Genomic DNA, 19,812 nt, shown 5'->3' on the forward strand with positions numbered 1-19,812 from the left:
TCGTGGGGGTGAGCAGTGAAGAGAAGGTAGCTTTTGACATTGAGGAGGCCGGAAGGAATAGACAGGAGTCTCGAGGGCAGGTGTCTCAGGAGAGGCATGGGCAGCCTTGGAGGAGGGGTGGCAGGCAGGTCAGGAAGAGCTCCCTGGGCCTGTGAGCAGCTCCAGGAGCCCAGGGGCTGGAAGCAGTGCTGTGGGGGCTGCAGGGGGCTGGGGGGTGGCTCCTTCCACTCTTGCTGGAGAAGGGAAGGAAAAGGAAGTGGCTCCAGGGTGACAAGAGCCAGAGGCGGAGGCCTGGAGGGGGGAAATAGCAAGTAGAGACCAGCTTGGAAACGTTTGGATAGGAAGAGGGAGAGGTCAAAGTGAGAGCACCGATTCCTCACCACTAGACCACAGGGAGCAGGGAGGGTGCTGAGTCTCAGGGGAGGGGGATGTCGGGAGCACAGAGCCAGCTGGACCAGGAGGAGGCCACTTGCCCTTTCACAGCAGGAAGGATCCAGAGTGGCTGAAGCCAGAGACTGGGGTGAGGGTGGGGGTGTGAGGGGGCAGGAGCAATGCACCCAGGTGGGGCATCTAAGTAAAGTGGGTAGAGGGGATGGAGTCTTGCAAGGGCCAGGGCCCAGGGGAGTCGGAGACTTGAGGAGAGAGCATCCACTGGGTTGGGTCAGTGAACAGAGGATGGGCAGGAGATGGTGTCAGGGAGAGGGGAAGCCCCGGCGGCCTTTGGCTTTCTGTTGGCGTTGGGACAAGGGAGTGACAGCAGGAGGGCTCTGGAGTCCGGGTTGGTTCTGAAGCTGGGTGGGGATGACCTGGGAGAAGAGCAGGTTCTGTGGCCCCCAGTTTCAGAGTCACCATCTGGTTGATTAAACTGCCCATTGGCCTCAGCTCATACTTCTGTTCCAGGCCTATTTGCATTCCATGTGTATCATCCACCGGGATCTGAACTCGCACAACTGCCTCATCAAGCTGGTATGTCCCACCACTCTGGGCCTCCCCAGGGCAGTCCTCCTGGCCTTCTTGTCACCAGGGAGACTGTCTCCTATTGCTTTAGACCAGAGGTATCACCTAGGGCTCCTATCTTGCCCCTCCTGCTGTCTCCAATGCCCTCCTCTGTCTTCCACGGGCTTCCTAACACATGCAGACGAATCCCACCTCCTCCCAGTAGCAGCTTTGAAATCCTTTGGTTAGAAGGGACTTGAGAAGTTCCTTAACTGTACAGAGAGCCCTGTCGCTTTTCCTGGTTTTGCCCTGTGATGGTGAAAGCAATTCACTGATGACCCTGTTTTACAGCCTTGGCACCTAAAGCCTCAGCCCGAGGCCACAGAGCTAGTAAATTCACAGTGACTGGTTTGGGGCCAGCCTCCGTCCCCCTTGCTGGTCAGCTTTGGCTGTTACAATGTTACTACTCCTGTTGACTTCCAGTGTGGCTTCCTGGGTGTCCACTTACTGGCCCTGGCTGTGCCCTCTGGACTTACACCAAACAGTCTTAATCCCTTTTCCACATGACTGCCTTGTAGCTGTTTGAAGAGCTTATCTCCCCTACGTCCCCCCACTGAATGCCTCCACCTTGTCTTTTTCTGTCTTATCCTGGTTCTAGCCAGGGTCTTTCTGGGAACAAGGCAGGATGAGAAAAACACAAAACAAAAGAAATCCTCTGTCCTGCCTCTGAGTTCCACTCTCTGGGTCCCAGAACCTTACCCCTCCAGGCTCCAGCGCCTCTGCTGAGAACACCCCCAGGCCTGGGGAGCCTGCTCTGTGCAGAGAGCAGACAGTGAAAAAACAAACGCCAAGCCCCGTTCGCTAAGACACCCCTTTGCTACACTCCTTTTCTCCCCTTCCCAGTGGCTGCTTTTGAGAATGTCCCCACCAAGTGCTAACCTGGCCCTTGTCCTCCCAGGACAAGACCGTGGTGGTGGCCGACTTTGGGCTGTCACGGCTTATAGTCGAGGAGAGGAAGAAGCCCCCAGTGGAGAAGGCCACCACCAAGAAGCGTACCTTGCGCAAGAGTGACCGCAAGAAACGCTACACGGTGGTGGGAAACCCCTACTGGATGGCCCCTGAGATGCTGAATGGTGAGTCCTGAGGCCCCAGAGGGGAGGCGGGGCCGCATCTCTCCTGGGGGCTTCAGGGGAGGCCTGTGAAGTGTAAGGCCAGGTACCCAGAGCTGAGGGCTAGATGGTTTTTATCCCCTGCCAGGCTGGACCTCATAAACTCCTCCCTCCCTGAGCTCAGGCCTGCGAGCTGGCCAGTGGCGCATCCTGGGCCCACGCTGAGGTCTGACTGTGGCTTTTGTGCCCCAAGGGTAGCTGAGAGCTCAGGCTGTTTATTGCCTTTTCTTCTCTCTCTGTGCTGAGAACTGAAGTGTGGCGCCGCCTTGTGGATAATGCTCAAACCAGCCAGAGATGCTCACTGGGATTCTTGAACGGCACAGGGCTGTGAGGCCTCAGAAATGGTCTGATACACCCTTTCTGGAGTCTGCAGCCCAGAGAGGTTCAGGAATCTTCCCAGGAGCACACAGCAGGCAATGTCAGGGTCCATATGAACCCTGGTCCAATTCTCTTTCACTATCCAATGCAGTTTCATCCTGGGCAGTGTTGTTTCTCAAGATCTCTCCAAGGCAGCCCACCCAGGACTGAGGAAAGGCGATTTTCAGATGATGTCTATCCAGGGCAGCCTTGGGGCATCCCCACAGAACCTATTCTAACCCTGTTTCTTGGCTGTAGCCTGACCTGGCTCTAGACTCAGTGCAGAGCAGAGAAGGGACTAAACCTAATAGCCTGCTCTCCTGTGTTCCCCAAGGAAAGAGCTACGACGAGACCGTGGATGTCTTCTCTTTTGGGATCGTCCTCTGTGAGGTGAGCTCCGGCACGGAGGCTGGGCCTGAGGCAGCAGGCCCAGCAGCTCGGCCCCTGGTCAGAACCGGGGCTCCTCCTCCTCCTAAGATGAGTAGCTGCCATAAAATCAGCACCAGTGGAGGCTTGTGTAGTTTATCACAGATCTGTTGACACCTTCGAGTCTCACTGGTGCCGTGAGAAGGATTGGGCCGGGCTTATTCAGGTGAGGAAGCTGAGGCTCAGAAAGGGGCAGTGGCTTGCTCTTGGTCACACGGCCAGTAAGGGGGTGGGCGGGACACGAAACTTCACCAGGAAGGGCAGGAGGTTGTCCTTCTAGCTCTTGGGCCAGATGTAGCCTTTCCCTCTGTGCCACCTTCCCCAGGCACTCGTGCTTCCCCCACCCTCAGCCCAACAAGGAGAAGCAGCCACTCCAGGAAGCGCTAGCCCGTGTGGCACATCACTGGGCTCTGTGGGGTGCAGAGTGAGTCACGGAAAGAGTCCTGCCTTCAGGAGCTTAGCTCAGTCTGTCTTGAAGCACTGAGTCGAGTACGTACATTCAAAGGCTTCTGTGCTTCCTACGGAGTGAGATGTGGTAGAGGAGATAAGAGGGACGGTTGGAATAATGAAGGAAGGTTTTTAAAAATATTGTTCTCTAACAGAGATCACTTGAGCACCTACTATGTACAAAGCACTGGTCTGGCGCCAAAGGGTTTCAGACTTGAATCAGACCCAGCGCCAACCTTCTCAGGGCCTAAACTCTGACAGGGGACACAGACAGAAGGGGACAGAGCAGGGCAGGGTCGGGTGTGTAGAAGCTGCCCTTCCAGAGGCCAGTTGGGAATATTGTGCTTCTGCTGCAGTGAGACCTCTTCCAAACCCTCCTCAGTAACCACACTCTCAGTCGAGAGACAAGTCTGGATTAGCAAGATTTGGAGAAACGGGGGAGGTGGAGCCCTCCAAGCTCGGTTTTTACCTCCCTCTTCTGACCATCCTTCCTGTCCTGTCCACACACCAGCATGGCCCTCCCCTGCCATGCGGCTGCACGTCAGCAGCCCATTCCTGACCACTGTCTTCCCACCTGCAGATCATCGGGCAGGTGTATGCAGATCCTGATTGCCTGCCCCGAACACTGGACTTCGGCCTCAACGTGAAGCTCTTCTGGGAGAAGTTTGTCCCCACGGACTGCCCCCCAGCCTTCTTCCCCCTGGCCGCCATCTGCTGTAGACTGGAGCCCGAGAGCAGGTTGGTATCCGCTCCTGTCCCCCAACCCGCATGGTCCTGGGATGCTCGCCCCTGCCTTCAGCCATCCCCAAGCCCTTCCCAGGAACTGGGGTGGCAAAAGCCTTGAGTTCAAGGATGGCTGTCGACCACCAAAGCCGCCTGACAACCCTGACATGCCAGTCAAGGGGACGGGAGACGAGGGTATCATAGCAAGTGACCTGGATATAACCCAGAGACAGCTGTTAAAAGAAACTTTTAACAGCAGGAAATTCACCCAAACCTACACCATGCTAACAGCCTAAGTGTCTCCATGTTTCCATATTCCCACGTCCATGTCCAAATACATATGTTTTGTACATTTATAATGTCAAATAGAGAAAAGTTTTACATTTTGCTCTGCATTTTGTCACTACCCAGTATTCCAGATTATCATTTTTGTTGACTGTGAAATTCACTAGGAGACTATGAACACATAATATACATAATGTAGATGTTCAGGTTTTTCCAGTTTCTCCTTACAATAGGTGTTACTACTGTGAGCATCTTTATGCGTTTAGCCATTTTCTTCCTTTAAAGAAATCTTTTAAAATTACCTTTATTCTTCTCAGGTTATAGCTTTCATTATTACCAAAGTTATTCTGAGTCTTTTTAAGTTCATGCATTAGAAAACTAGAACCTTTGTGCTTCTGCTATCAAAAATTATGTTTCTTTTAAAAAACAAATTCAAACATTACCAAAATATATAGGACAGGAAGTATACGTTTTCTATAATCTCCTGAGCAGTGTGCCCCTCAGCACTCCCCACTCCCCAGCTCCATCCCCCCCGCAAGATAACCAGTTGGTACATAACCTTTATTTTTAAATGATTTCCGAAGGTCCACTTTAGACTTGGGATTTGCTGGTGGGAGGCTCTGAATCTTGTTCCTTCATGGACCAAAGGACCAAAATCCTTCAGTCACACCAGAACAAGAGGATGAGGAGAAAATGTTAAGCCACACAATATTCGTTTGCTAATATCCCTTCTCAGTCATTCTAAATGTCTGTCTTTAATTCAGACAATATTACTGAGTGCCTACCACGTGCCAGACGCTGTGCTCATAAGCTCTGGGATGCTGCAGTGAACAAAACCAAGGGGCCTGCCCTCCGGGGACTCACATTCTAACAAGGGGAAGTGATAAACAATAGATATGACAAACTGTGTTGCATATGAGGAAATGACAGATGCTATGGAAAAAGGGGTCAAGCCGAGGAAAGAGGATTGTTTAGGGTGCAAGTTATAATTTTTAACACGGTGATAGAGTAGGCCTTGCCAAGAAGGTGACAAGATATCTAAGCAGAATCAAGGAGGAGGTGGGAGAGTAAGCCTGAGGTGTCGGGTTTCAGGGCAGCTGAGCTGTCTCCAGGGCACTAGGAGCTGGGAGTTCGCTTTACTCCTTGGGAAGGGCTACCAGAGTCTATGAAGTGCCCCTCCCGGGGCAGATCCATTGATGTGGAAACAGTCTGAGGACTGGAAAGGATCTTTAAAAGGGTACTTAGTCCAGTCCCACCTGTGATGGTTGCGTTTTCTCCAAGACTTGGGATGGTCTTTTTTTCTCCTGGACTTGCTTTTTCTGAGCTGCCAGACCAGCCTTCTCCCAGTGTTATTATCTCTCACCTTTACAGCAACATCCTACGCAGTTACACGACCCCTGTTTCTCACAGAGGTACACCAAGGTTAAGGAGCTTGCCCAAGGTCAGACACCCAGGAAGCAGTGGAGCCGCAGGCCTGGGTGCCTTCTATGCCACCCTTTCTCTCCCCCCGCCACCACCCCCGTATCTCACCTGTCTCCAACTCCTTTTCTTTCTAGACCAGCATTCTCCAAACTGGAGGACTCCTTTGAGGCCCTCTCCCTGTACCTTGGGGACCTGGGCATCCCGCTGCCTGCAGAGCTGGAGGAGCTGGACCACACTGTGACCGTGCAATATGGCCTGACCCGGGACTCGCCCCCCTAGCCCCGGCCCAGCCCCCTGCGGGGGGGCGTTCCACAGCCAGCACTGCCCCCTCTGCGCCCCATCCCTGCTGTGGGCAGGGCCTTCCGTGCTTCCTGTGGATTGGCAGCTTGTTTAGAAGCAGAACCGGCCATCCCTACTACCTCCCCAGGAGGCGAGCGGGTGCAGCACCGGGGAAGCCACCTCCACAGGCTCTGGGGCCTGGTTACTGTCTGTAAATCCAACACTCGCCTGAAAGCTGTGAAGAAGAAAACAAACTAACAAACCAAAAAAAACGCCTGGTCCCCGTGCCAGGAGGAATCTGTTACTCATGACCACGCGGGAACTCCCTGGCAGTGGATTCCGGGAGGCTCTTGCTTACACTAATCATTGCAACCTGGACCTGCTGGGCAGGATCCCAGGTGCACCTGCCTGTGGGCTCTGAAGCCTCTGGTCCAGCTGGTGCAGAAGGACTTCTCATGGGAGCGTGGCGGAGTGAGCGGCCATCCAAGGATGTGAAGTGACAGCGGTGCTACCCCCTTCCACGCCACATCCCGCCCTCCCCTGGGCAGGGTCAAGGGAGTAGGTTTTGAAGGGTCCCTTAGTCGGTTTGTAGTGGGTCCGGCCAGGAGTCAGGGGAAGGGCTGGTTTCTGTTCACCTCCCGGGCCCAGGGGCCACATCAGCTTGAGGGGGAGCTTCCCCCCGTGTTCTCAAACTGAGCTGCTGGAGACTGGCTGGGAACTTCCTTTCTGCCTCCCACAAGCAGGCAGCCACAAGTGCAGGAAGAGGCTGGGGCTGGAAGGAAAGAGGCCCTGCCCACTAGAAAGCTCTAGTATCCTGGCTGCTGTCACTCACACGCTGGTGGGCACCTCAGGAGCCTGGGATTTTGCTAGGTGGGTTCTGGAGGACAGTGTGGCTGGTCGCAGGCCCAGAGTATGGGGCGGGGTGCTGGGAATCTCAGCAGTCTCCCGGCCCTGTCCTTGTGGCAGCCGATGCTCACCCCTCACTGTGCCTGATCCAGGCAGCAGCTTGGGTGGCAAGAGGTGGTGGCAGAGTCCCAGAGCGGAGGTGCTGGGGGGGACATCTCCCCGAGCCGGGCTCTCTGGCTTCTACCTCCTATGTTGGCTGGCCCAGCCCATGAGCTCCTGGCCCCAACCTCCTGAGCCACAGCTCACAGCTGTGGGTGCTGAAAAGCCCAGGGGACACCCTCTATCCTGGCTTCCAGAGCTGGGGTGGGGGTCTTGAACACAGGTAGATTTGCCTCCCCATAAGTGTGACCTTGCCCCATATTTAACAGATTAGGAGTGGGTTTGGGATCTTACTGCAATGGTGGTTATATTGGGGGTGGGGGGAGGAGGCGGGTGGGAGTGATGCAGGAGAACGGTTGCTGTTCAGACTATCTTGTTATATCTGTGGGGTGTTATGTGAAATGCTGTACATAGACCTGATGAGTTGTGGGACTAGATGTCACCTCTGGCCAGAGTTTCCTTGCTGTCTAGACCATACTTAAGTGTGGAGTGTGCAGGTTCGCTGTAGGGTTGAGCCCTGGGCTCCCGGCAGCAGGAAGGCCAGCATTGTTTGGCTGGTGGTGCCTCAGTGGTCCCCACAAGTGTGTGGGGGGGTGGGCCCAAGTGGGGCCATCGAGCAGACCAAATAAATTAAGGAGTTAACATAACCGACGATGCTGAGAGTGAGAAAGTGACTTGCGGCCTGGTTCAGGGAGATGCACGTGGAGGGTGTGCTGGCCACTTTGACCCCACGGCGGGGACTTCTCGTGCCCCCCACCTCTGATTCCCCTCCTTACACAGACACCAGCCTGCTCCAGAGAACATGCACGACCCACCTGAGGCAGCCCCGGCCTTGCAGCAGGTCTGACTCTCACCTCCTGGCTAAGTCATCCCTTCAGGGCCATATGCCGCTGCCCTCTGAAATCTGTGTGCTCCCATAGCCAGGCTATCCTGGAGTCCTCTCTGCAGGGCTGGGTGCCACCTTCATTAAGGGAAGAAATGCATGCAAGTCACCCCCACCACTGGTGTTTCCCTGCAAGTGCTCAAGGGGAGACCTGTTTCTCGCTTCTGCACATGGGGTCTGTCGTGGAGGGTGACGGCTGGGCAAGATGTTGCGATCTGGCTTGTAGGATCCCGGGCACACTAGGCATCCACATTACCCAAAGGTGATTTCTCCAAAAGCTGGACTCCAACTGAAGGGCAGGATCTGGTTCCTGGAAAAACTGATGCTCTAGGGTGCCCCTTGCTTCTAGAAATATAGAGCAGTGTCTGGGTATGGGCAGAGGTCACCCTAAGTGTTCCGAGAGGCTGAGAACCTACTGCTAAATCCCTGCTAAAAAGCCCAATGAACTCCCGTTGGTAGCTTCTTCTGGAGCCCGAGGAGTCACCCCCACAGGGACCTTCCACAGCCCAGAGCTGCTCCTGGGAGCCCGGAGACTCTTTCCCCATCTGCACACCTATCCCTCCTTCGGCTGCTACAGCACCACCACCCACCACCCCGTCTCCAGCCCCTGCCAGGGGCTGCCTGGATGTTCGTTTTAACTATCTCCACCTCGGAAAGAATGCTGACGGGGAGAGGATTTGCGGTGACCAGCCTCCTTTGGGATGCCACACACCCTCTTTCCTGCAGCTTCGACCTGAAAAGCTCCTGATGGTGACGCCCAAACACAGAGGCTGCAGTTCCCAACCATCCAGCTGCTGCCGCCTCCTAGATGCAGGGCCCGAGTGAAGGACAGAGAGCCAGAGCTTGCCGTGCAGGTGTTGACAAGGTAACCAAAAACTTCCCAACTTTTGGGAGAAGGGTCCTGATACCCCACAAAAACTTGGCAATATGGAGTCATCTTTTTTTTATTTTATAAGTCAAATGCAGAGCAATTTCCTGCACTTTATAGGCAGGTGTCAAAATGAGGTATATAAAACATGTACACAGAGAAATGCTTTTATAGAAAAGTAGAAACCAGTAATGTTCTCTTCTGCATCACTACCAACAAGGGACAACCTGAGGCCTAGGTCCCCTCAGCAGATCACTTCCAGGAACAGCCTGCCGGAGAGTCTGGGCCCCACTAACCCCTCTCCATGTGAGGCAGTGGCAGGGCTTTGGGAAGGAAGCTCTGTGGACGGGAAGCAGTGCTAAGGCCTCTGAGTGTGATATCAGGGCCTCAGGGCTGGCCGTGCTGGTAGCTTCCTCTGTGACCCTGAATGTCAGTTTCCACTTCTGGCCCCTGTCCAAAAGGCTTCGGGAACCCTAAGGTCCCTTTCAATGGTTCTATGATTATTTTACAAGTTAGGGGTTGTGGCCCTCACCCTATTGACCCCACAGGAAGGCGCTGGCCTGGAGGCTACAGAGCCACCTGCAGATTTGGGCCTAGGCAGGTGCCAAGTCCTGAAGCCCCCTCCATCACCCTGCCTCCGAGTGGGTTTCCAGGTTAACCTCTCAGAAGCAGTTCACAAGGCCTCACCCACAGTGTCATTCCCGCAGGTTAGCTGGCTGCTGTCTCACCCCTGAAGAATGAAAGGTCACTGTCCACCCCGAAGAGAGACCGTCTGGGGCACCCCAGGTCCACTTGGGTCCTGTGGCCTGAGGCAGCTGCAGATCCTTCTTTACCCTCTTCCTAAGTGGAATGTTCAGTGCGATTCTTCCCTTCCTTTCCTTTCAAAACAGGAAGAGTCCCTGGGCCCAGCCCACGGTTGTCAAGGCACATCACTGCCAGCAGCCCCCCGCCTAGATCCCGTTCTCAACCCACAGTTCTGACTTTGGTACAGACTCATTTCCATTTCTCAGAGGTCTGCAGGGAATTGCATCCCAAATATTTAAAAAACTAAGTATCTTTTTTAAACACCGCCTCTCGACCTACATGACCTGAACTGTGAATAACAGTGTGTACCACTCAAGCCCAAGGAGAACACATGGGGAGGCAGAGGCTGAGGCCATCTTGGACAATAAAGCACAGAGGAGCTGGGGGAGCTCCCTGTCCATGCCTGGTTCAGTTCCAGGGCACTGGAAGCCCCTGTTGGCAGCACTGCTGCGGGGACTGCCGCTGCCTCCATCCATGGGCAAAATCCTGCTCCATGGGATGGAGAAACAGCATTGGTAGGACCCCACCCAGCCTCACCCTCAGCCCACAGTGCCACCTGCTTGTCTTAGGATTCACCAAAAACAAACCAAAAAAATAAGTGGGGGGTTTTTAACCACAACAAAAAGTGTAGATCCTCCCAGCTGTAGGTGGGTAGGCGGTCCTGCACCAGTGTCTGCATGGGCTCCTGCCCATCATGGGGGACTCAGGCGCCTGGAGTGCCCGCCTGGCCCATGAGGGGGGCACTGCCCTCTTGAAGGTCAACTGGAGTCTGGCTGGCGTGGACCACAATGGTCTTCTCATCCACGATCTCACAGGTGGGGTTGGTGAAGGCAGACAAGGGCAGGGTGATTCGTTGCATCTCCCTCTCACACACCTTCCGTTCATGCTGCTCTTTCAGGTCCTTGCCCCTGGCAGGAGAAGAGGGAAGCGTTCAGGCTGTGCCTCCTGCACGGCTCTGCTCCTAAGGTGGCATCTTGAGGCCCAGCAGGGGCAGGGGCTGGCCATGGTCACAGCCAGTCAGTGGCTCATGGCCTAGATTTCCGTTCTGCCAGACTGCCTTAACTCAGCAAGGAGCCCCTAAACCTCATCTGCATGAACCTCACACAGCTGCGGTGGGGCTCAATGAAGATACTGTGTAGGAAAGAGACTCTTAAAGCAAGGTGGGGTTTTGCTTTTTCAGCCCAAGGTGCCACAAGACCCAGAGAATTTTCAGCCCTCACCTATAAAATTGTCCAGAAAACTGACCTGACTAGCCTGTTCTGAGACATCTTATTCAAAATTTCCAGAAGCTGTGAGCCCTGGCTAGAAACAGGGATCATGCAGGGGCCAAAAAGGACTCTGAGGGCTGCTCAGGTCAATGGGAGACAATGACCACGGGACCCTGAGTTTTCACAAGCCTTCCAATTCTCATGGTGCTCAGTGACCCAATCAGGCCCTGGTATTGCCCCATTTCACTCACATGAAGTGCTCGCTCCATGCTAAGAGCTTTACGAGTGTTATCTCACTTCATTCTGAACCCTAACGATTAGGTATTGTCATTCATTTTATAGATGAGGAAATAAGTCCAGAGAAACTGAACTCTCCGAATGACATGGTGGGCTCAAACCCAAGTCTGTCAGACTCAGGCTGATGCTCAAGAGAAGTTCTGACCCGATCAGGGTCACCCCCAAAGAAACAGTGGGGCAGGGACTCACCCACCCAGTCTTCCAGCTGCACATGTTCTGCCCACCCCATGGGACCAGGCCACCCCCACTGCAAGCCAAAGGGCTTGGTGTGTGCCTAGCACACTGCACACCAGAACCAGCTCCCAGCACACAGGTCAGCATCGTCTGACACAGCAACTAGACACGTGGGCTCAGCTGTCAGAGGAAATCTTCCCGGAAGGAGCCCACCCCAAAGAGGCCTTGAAACAAGTAGCCAATGGATGACTTGGTGCAGCAACACAGGCCTGTTTCAAACTCCCTGGGGAGACGGCCAAGATCAGATGGATTACACAGCCATCACCATGTGAGGTGCGATGACAAAAGTGTCCAGAGACTGGAGAGTAACACTGAGAAAACAGCAGGGGCTGGATAGGGAAGAGCTGGCACAGGTACCTCATAACTGTCTTTAAATAAACCAGTTGTCTGTACTTGGGGCAGCCCAGCCTTGGCTGTGTGACACTTGGCCTCAGGGAGCCTTGGTTTCCTCATCTGTGAAATGGGGATAATATCTGCCTCCAAATAAGATAATGGATGGGAAAGCATTTCAAAAACAGTGGAACTGCTGTAAAACTCATAGGAGGCTGTTATGATTTGCCCTGAATACGACTTGACTCACCAAGCAACGTTATCTTAATCTGGGTTCCCAAGGGAACTCTCCTACTGACCAGCCAAGGTGAGTATTATTTGTGTGACCTCAGCCACTCTCCTTCTCTTGGGGCCTTCATTTCATCATCTGTAAAACAGGGAGTTGGCCTTGATAACCTCCACGGACCCTAACATTCTGTGAGATCCCACACATGAGATGTGCCCTGACTCCCTATTTCTCACTGTAAGGTCACAGAAGGCAAACCTGTAAGCTCATCTCCCTGATTCACCCTGGGTGGCCAAGTTTCTGAATGTGTAAGCCTGCAGCTCCTATGCATCCTCATCAGGCTCTGTACTGGACACCACCAACCCCCGCAGCAGAGGACCTCCCAGAGCACCCAGAGGGGCCATGGAGGGCCATGAGGACAGGGCGGTCTGGACCAAGTGCATCCCCACTCACAGGCTGAGATTCACTTGCCCCTGGGCACTGCTCATTGGTTACAGCTGCGGCCGCATCAAAGAAAACGCCTACCTCTGTAATAAAACAAAATGCTAGATTCTTCAAGTCTGCCCGTGTAGGGAGAAACTTGGAAGGTCTGGGTTTAATTTTATTAAGGGAGCCCCCAAGCCAGCAGAAGACCAAAAGGCCATTTACGAAAGAAGCAGAGTATGTGCCAAGAGTCTTGGGCCAGGCCTGAATTTCAAAATCTAAGGGGCTGGAGGAAGAGGGAAAGCAGGAACTCATGCTTCCTGAGGACCCACTAAGGTGCCAGGAAATGGCCTTCCCATCATCCAGCATGAGAAGAGCTACCTATGCACCTACTGGATGCCACACACTTTATACATGTACCATCTTTTTTCAATTTCCACCCAACTTTGCAAGACTGCAAATATCACCCACATTTTATAGAAGAAAGTGAGGCTTTGGAGTCTGACTCCAAAGCCCTGTTTTCCTCAGCTACCTCCTTTATCAAGCATCCAGCTGTGGTCAGCCGAGCTGTTGATAATGGTCAGGCTGCATCATACACAAGTCTTTAGGGCAGGGGTGGGGTCCCCAACCCCCAGGCCGTGGACTGGTATGGTCTGTGGCCTGTTAGGAACTGGGCCACACAGCAGGAGGTGAGCGGCGGGCAAATGAGCAGAAGCTTCATCTGCCACTCCCCATCGCTCACATTACCGCCCGAACCATCGCCCCCCACTCCACCCCCGTCTGTGGGAAAACTGTCTTCCATGAAACCGGTCCCTGGTGCCAAAAAGGTTGGGTACTGCTGCTTTAGGGGGAAAAAATCAATTTGGATTAATGGGGCAGAGTCGGGCTGGAAGAGCAGCCAAGGGTAATGAAGGAAGCAGGTGCTGGGACTCATCTGGATGACAGTGTCTTCCATTTAGAAGCCTCAAAACACACCCAACCCCACGTGCCTCCTGTTAATGGTACCTTTGAGTCCTGGAGGTGCGGTGGCTGCCCCCAGCCCCTTCTGAGGTCTGAGAGAGGCCAGCAGGCCTGCTGCACTGACCACCAGGTGGCTCAGCCCCTTCTCACCACCTTTTAGGGGTAGGGGGGGGGCAGCCAGGCTGTTGTCTGGCAGCCAGGAAAGAACAAAAGACTCACTCACTGACTCAGCTCCTCTCTTAAGCAGGCAGAGTGGGGTTGACTTACACTTTTTCCCTTGCCTTTGTATCAGAAAATAAATACTCCATCCAGAGCCAGAGCACAGACGCTGCAGGGGCAGTGGCAGGGGCAGGAAGCTGCAGACTGGACACCTGAACCTCGTGGCCCAGACAACCAGGACAAAGACCCGCCAGACTGAGCCCTCACCGCCCCCACCAGCCGCCCTGCCTCCCCTGAGAGGAAGCCTGGTACCTGCCTGCCCCTCACGGCCAGGGGAAAGCTCTCTCCCTGGCCTTGTGGGGAGGGGGATGGGGGGCTCATGGCTTGCAGTAATTCTATCCTGACTGCTCTGGGGCCAGGACCAGGAGCTGGGCTGGCCAGAGAGAGCAGGTGTGGACGGAGCTGCTGCCTGTGTCTGACATCCTCTTCGAGGGGGTGATTGGAGGCACCCGAGACCTCCTTCAGGTAACACGGGTTCCTTCAAATTATTAACTCTGAGCCACTGCTCCCTTCTCAGTCAGAAGCGGTGCTGTGCCACACTGCTGCTCAGGACAAGTTCCTCAAGGCAGCTAAGGTTAGGAACACCAACTGTCTGCCCAAACTACACTAATTTCATCCTCACAACAAACCTATGCGGCATCTATTAGGATCTCTTTTAGAGATGGGAAGGCAGATGCAGAGAAGTTTAATCATTTATTCAAGCAAATGGTGGATTTGGGATTTGAACCCAGTATTGCCTGCAGCCACCACCAGGTAATATTGTCTTTTTTTAGGCAACGTTAGAGCTGAGAGTATCATCACTAACCTCCTGGCCCTATTTTACATATGAGGAAATCAGAGAAGGTAAATGACTTGTCCACTGTCACACCCAGAACTGGGTGTTCCAGAACTAGATCCTGGTTCTTTTAACTTTTAAACCCAGCTATTTTATTTTGAAAGTTCCAATTTTTCCTACTGTCCTATGCAATCCAATGCAAATTGGCATGAAGTTCCTGGGCCTCACTGGACTTTTGGGAGATACTGGCAATCCTTAGACACACGTTATTGGCTGTGTAGCTTGGACACAGCACTTAACTTCTCTGGCTCTCAGCTCCTCACTGTAGAACGGTGTAAAAGTGGTCCTTCTAGTATGGTCCTGAGGCTTGGGCGTGATCATCAGGGAAGGGCATTCAGTGGGGCCTTGCTTATTAAGAAAGCATGCAATAAATGCTGGCAGCTAGTGGTTAGTTAACCTGATTGGTGTTGTACTGTTTACACATAATACTTAATGGTAATCTGGGGTGTGTGTGTGTGTGTGTGTGTGTGTGTGTGTGTGTGTGTGTGTGTGTGTGTGTGTGTGTGTGTGTGTGTGTGTGTGTGTGTGTGTGTGTGTGTGTGTGTGTGTGTGTGTGTGTGTGTGTGTGTGTGTGTGTGTGTGTGTGTGTGTGTGTGTGGAGTGGGGATACAGCCCCACTGAACAGACAAGAAACAAGAAACGGAGGTGCAGGGAAGTAGCAGGACCTGCGCTCAACAGCGCTTTCCAAAACACTCTGTTTTCTGACTCTGGGGAGAGATGGGGGCTGAGAGCTTGCCTCCAGCCCACATGCGGTTTCCTATTGTACAGTCTGTGCTCAGAGCACTTTTGCCAAGGGAAGGGGTGGTCCGATGGTTAGTGACGGGGAGTCTGGTGACTTGGTGCCTCGCCCTGAGTTTACAGGAAAATAAATACAAGGCCTTGGGGCAATCCTGTGACAGCCTGAAGGAACAAATCTAGAAGAAAAAGGCTTGGCTTCCTCATTGGGCCTGAGAACTAAGCTTGCAATTAAGGACGTTTAGCAGTCAGTTCACGCACCTGGAGGCCTGGACACTGTCACGGGATTGGAGGAGAGCCAACTGCTATCCAGTGGCTGAAGAAGGAGGAAATATTTCAACAGCTAGACTCAGCCAACACAGTTTGGGTCTGACTACGAACTGTAACCAGGGCCTCCCCATCATTTCCTCTGACTCTGTGAAATGACAAGCAGGTGCCCCTGGACCTGCCACATCAACCATACCACTGAGGGCAGCAACCTTGCACTGGGAGTCAGGAGGCACTCTCAGGTCAATACTTCCCCTCTCTGAACCTGTGCTTCCTGAATCACAGACGATCAGAGAAGCATTGGGGTCCGGAGAGTGCTAGTGCAGTACCCACGTATTACAGAAAAGAAAAATAGCTATGGTTTATGGGCCAGGCAGTCGCATGCCTCAGCTACAGCAGTGCCCTGGAGTAGCAAACAGAAGCAACTTGCCCAAAGTCACACAGATCGCTAGTTAGTGGTAGGGCTAAGACTTAACTCCACCAAATGCTAGGTGTGTGACCTCAAGCAAGGTACATATCCTCTCTTGCCTCAGTTTCCTAATCTGTAAACTGGGGGTAATAACAGCATTTACCTCATAAGGGGTGATTGCGAGGATTGAGTTAAAGTGTGCGTATCATTTGAAGCAGTGCCTGGCCTCTGGTAAACGTTCGCTACTGCTGCTATTGTTGTTATTATTCTTACCCAACACTTCCCCTTTTCCATCTGTAAAATGAGGAGGCTGACTACATTGCCCTAAAGACACCTCAGTTTATTTAATGCTGGGTGACCCACTGGGGCTGTGGGCTCAGACGTGGTCTTCACCACTGGAAAATGCAGGCCACCACATCACTTCCCTTATAGGAAGCCTTCCCAGACCATAGAAAAGAAACATCACACATACTCTGGACTAGAAGTCAAATCCCCTGATTTTGCCCAAGATTTTGTAAATAATTTTCCCAGAGTTAGCCAGTGCTGTAAAAATGGGCATAACTCTGGCTTATCATCATGCATCCGTCACTGGCTTTGAGAGCCTTTTCCACATGGCATCTCAGGGGACCTCTCAAAATAAGCATTCCTCCTTCTGCCATCCCAGCCACAGGTCATGTCCCTGAGTTTCCCAGGTAGCCTCTCTGGCTTTCTCATATGTGGTGTGGAGTAGCTAACAGACTCCCTATCCTCTTACTCACTTCCTTCCTCCTGTCCTAAAGGAGATCCCACTGCTTACGGCTCAGGACATTCAAGCCCCAACTGCAAAAGCAGTGGCTGGGAACTTTTTCGAGGAGCAGAATTTTATAACTCACAGAAAGAATTCAATCTCAGGGTCCCTGCAATGAGAGGCCAGCCTGATTTCTGCAGGGCCACTCACTTCCACACCAGGCACGCTGGATTAGACAGCAGGGAATGTGGTGTCAAAAGAGCTGGGTTTGAATCCAGCCAGTCCCAGGCAGTATAACCTTGAGCAAGCTTACTTCACCTTTCTGATGAAGGCTTCCTCACCTGTAAAATGGGGAACAAGAGCCCCTACCTCAGGAGGCTTTTGGGTGAGGAGTAAAGGCACCAAAAGAAAGGGTTTGTCCAAGGTCACCTGGTAAAGACTAGAACCAAGTCTCTACATCTTGAGCTGGTTTTCCTCTTCCAACACCTCACTTCCTTTATGGGTAAGAATGCCACAAAGGAGTCTGCTTTGACTTTGTGGACCTTCCTCTCCTCTCTCAGAGAGCCCAGAAGAGAAGCTACTGACCTCTTGTAGGTGTAACCGAGGACGATGCCAGCTCCAATGCCGATGATGATCACCATCATGGTAAGGCCCAGCACATAGCCTGCCAAAGACAGGACACAAGGTATACCATTATCTCCACCCCAGATAATCAGCAAATATTTCTCAATAAATCCCACAAGAACAGGGGTGGGCAGTCATACCCAGGGTTCCCAGGTCCTTTTTCTCCTTGGAGTTCACCCGCACCCGCTGGCTGATCCCAATCACTGGCTGCACGGCAGCGGCCTCACTCTGGGCAGGCAGGGTGTTGGCAGGAGCAAACACCTGCACCTCATCTCCTCCTGGCACTTCAGACACCTCCTCGGTTTCTGTTGTAGAGGTTGGCAGGCCCTGGAAAGTGGTCTCTGGAGGTGAAGTGGGAAACAGCTCTCATCAGAAAGTGTCTTTGAGTTTGGGGGCAGACGAGGGGGCCCACCTTAGAACGCACTTATTTCAAGACCTAGGGGCAAGACCAGGCCTAAGGGCTGCACCATAGCTGCGACGAGGCCAAGGTGAGGGGAAGGCTATGAGAAAGGGCCTCTCCTGCCTCCCACGTCTTCATATGCTCAAATCCTTGCTATCTTCCAAGGCCCAGCTCAGCTGCCACCTCCTCCAGGGGTCCCCCATCTATGCCAGGAAACAATCCATGACTCCTCTGAGCAGCTCAGGTTTGTTGAGCCCAAGCTTTATGCCAACCCCTATGTTATATGTTTACATATCCCATTTAATCCTAGAGAATCGTCTTGCTGCGCCGGGAGCCACAAGTCTGCACTATGGAGTCTAAGAAACTTGGATTCAAACCTGGACCCTGCCACTGCCTTTGGTAAATCGCTGAACTTCTCTTTGAGGCTCAGATCCCCCAAACTGGTTCTTAATGATGGGGGGGGGTGCTGTGAGCAGAGTGCCTAGCACACAGCAGACGCTCCACAAGAGGTCAGTAAACGCCCAGGGTCTCAGTAAGGGCGTGGACCCGAGACGCGCGACTCTGCGGCTCCCCAGGCAATGCAAGGGGCAGGGAGCTCGGCCGAGGGGCTGGGCCTCGCCGCCCACAGTTGTTTACTAGGCGCTCGCGGAGGATGAGCTCATTCCAGGCGGCGGCGCCGGCCAATGGGCTTCGGGCCCCGCGGCCTGGAGACAGCCCTGGCCAATCGGACGGCGCGGGGCGGGGCGGGGCCGGCCGGCGTCGCGCGGTCGCACGTGTGCTGCCGGCTCTCTGGCTCCCCCGCTGGGCGCGGGGTCCCGGGCGGGTACCTGGGCAGCGCAGGTCCTTGCAAGGCCGCTTCTCGGGAGCGCCGGCCTCGCCGCTGACGTAGCACCAGGGACCACGTGGGTCCTGGTCCGGGTTCCGGCAGTAGCTATGGTTGCCGGCGCCTGGGAGGGGAAAGAAGGCGCCATGGGCCGGGGCCGGGACGCAGCCGCCGCCCGCCCGCCCGAGGCCCGCCTCCCGGGATAGGCACTCACCCGACTCGGGGACAGATACCGGGCCGCTCTGCGCGTCCAGCCAGTTGAGACAGAAGAGGCCCGGTGCGGGCGAGGGCTGGTCAGCCCGGTACAGGTGGCCGTTGTCCCAGAAGCAGCCTGTGAGGAAGAGGAGTCCCCCGGACAGGACACTGAGTGGCGGGCAGGGGAGCCCGGGCCCATCCCAACTGGGAGACGCTACCCTCATGTGGAAAACCCCGCCTGCCTCGCAGGGTTGTGAGGGGCCGTCAAGAGAAGGGAGGGAGAGCGCGTGAAGAGCCCCCAGCCTGTGCCCGGCCCCCAACGCTTAGTGTTAGCTTTTTTTCTTTTCTTTGCTTTCTGTTTCGTAAGCCGGAAAGCACTGCACAAGTGCAAGGGGTTGCTGCTCTGGAACTTGTGGCCAGTTTGCAGGAGGGTGCTGGGGAGCCCTGGGTTCAGGTCTCTCTGTGGAGACGGTGGTAGTTTTCGGTCGGTGGGCAGCCGGACCCGAAATCCATCCCTGTGTTGTCATTCCATGTTACATAAACTCTGGTGTTCCCTTCTCCGCGGATGTGGCCACACTTCCACAGGCAACACTCCCTCCCAAGAGAATTCTACAAAAGCCTTGATTCAGTCACGGAAAAGAGAGCCTCAGACAGAGGGAACCAGCCTCATCGCTGCCTGGATGTGACTCCAAACTCCCACTCCCCTCAGCAGGAGAGCCGCAGGAAGGGGCTGGGGGAGGAGGGCCTGCGCTCTGGTGACACCGTGCAAAGCCCCTGAAAAGAACAGTACTTAGGAGTAGGGGAGATGAACCCCCAAGTTCCATCCACTCATGAGCCACAGGCAAGGAAAAGGAAAGAGAAAGTGGCTACTTGCCTTTGTTCTTAATGGCAAAGATGGAGCTGCAAGCTCCTGGCAGGGTAAGGAGAAAGGGGAAGAAAAAAAAAGGCTTTCATGGGACAACAGGAACCTGCTAAAAGCTTCGTTTCCTGTCATCTTCCTTCCTGCTTGGGAAATAGGGAGCTCTACCCTTTCTGCTTCATTAAGTTGCAGACAGGAAAGATAGTAATCTCACCTCCAGATCCATAGGCTTTTGCCAGGAGCATGTTGCTGAAGACGAGGATTGTTTGCAGCCAGGCCAACAGCATCCTCACCTCCTTCGTCCTGCAGGTGACTGACCAACCAGGGTCCAACCGGGGTCCCCTTGGCGGCGGCTCTGCCTCCCGTTCCCAGCCTTGCAGTCAGACCTGCCCTTGTTATGCTCTTCTGGTAAACAGCCTCTCTTTAGAACTGGGAGC

The 19,812-nt window shown here is 54.0% G+C and overlaps 2 protein-coding genes across 5 annotated transcripts in view; one reads left to right on the forward strand and one right to left on the reverse strand.

Moving 5' to 3' along the window:
* The window catches only part of LIMK2 (LIM domain kinase 2), a 54,579-nt gene extending 46,879 nt beyond the window's left edge, over nt 1-7,700 (forward strand). For all 3 annotated transcript variants that reach the window (XM_081252512.1, XM_081252514.1, XM_081252513.1), the window contains 5 exons: nt 901-966; nt 1,895-2,069; nt 2,797-2,852; nt 3,916-4,073; nt 5,900-7,700. In XM_081252512.1, coding sequence (XP_081108638.1) covers nt 901-966; nt 1,895-2,069; nt 2,797-2,852; nt 3,916-4,073; nt 5,900-6,044 — 600 coding nt within the window. In that variant the 3' untranslated portion in view covers nt 6,045-7,700. The remainder of the gene's footprint in view (nt 1-900; nt 967-1,894; nt 2,070-2,796; nt 2,853-3,915; nt 4,074-5,899) is intronic.
* Nucleotides 7,701-8,870: 1,170 nt separating this feature from the next.
* Nucleotides 8,871-19,804, reverse strand: PIK3IP1 (phosphoinositide-3-kinase interacting protein 1). 2 transcript variants are annotated; one of them, XM_081252815.1, is made up of 6 exons: nt 19,590-19,799; nt 18,536-18,652; nt 18,326-18,445; nt 17,239-17,439; nt 17,060-17,138; nt 8,871-10,512 (listed from the first exon to the last, which is right to left on the reverse strand). In XM_081252815.1, the coding sequence occupies exons 1-6, from the start codon at nt 19,660-19,662 to the stop codon at nt 10,308-10,310; spliced, it is 795 nt and encodes a 264-aa protein (XP_081108941.1). In that variant the 5' UTR covers nt 19,663-19,799; the 3' UTR covers nt 8,871-10,307. The 2 variants fall into 2 exon arrangements, with proteins under 2 accessions (XP_081108941.1, XP_081108942.1); XM_081252816.1 differs by lacking the exon at nt 17,239-17,439 and having other exon boundaries at nt 19,590-19,804.
* Between the last annotated feature and the right edge of the window lie 8 nt (nt 19,805-19,812).

The sequence above is a fragment of the Mesoplodon bidens genome, assembly GCF_964165515.1.
Source record: "Mesoplodon bidens genome assembly, chromosome: 13".
Lineage (NCBI taxonomy): Eukaryota > Metazoa > Chordata > Mammalia > Artiodactyla > Ziphiidae > Mesoplodon > Mesoplodon bidens.

Coding starts and splice junctions, on each gene's coding strand:
- PIK3IP1 (XM_081252815.1), bottom strand. CDS start 19,662: ATGCTGTTGGCCTGGCTGCAAACAATCCTCGTCTTCAGCAACATGCTC. Junction 18,446..18,535: donor GGTATCTGTCCCCGAGTCGG/GTGAGTGCCTAT, acceptor TTCCCCTCCCAG/GCGCCGGCAACCATAGCTAC. Junction 10,513..17,059: donor CTCGGTTACACCTACAAGAG/GTCAGTAGCTTC, acceptor TTCTCCTGCCAG/GGGCAAGGACCTGAAAGAGC.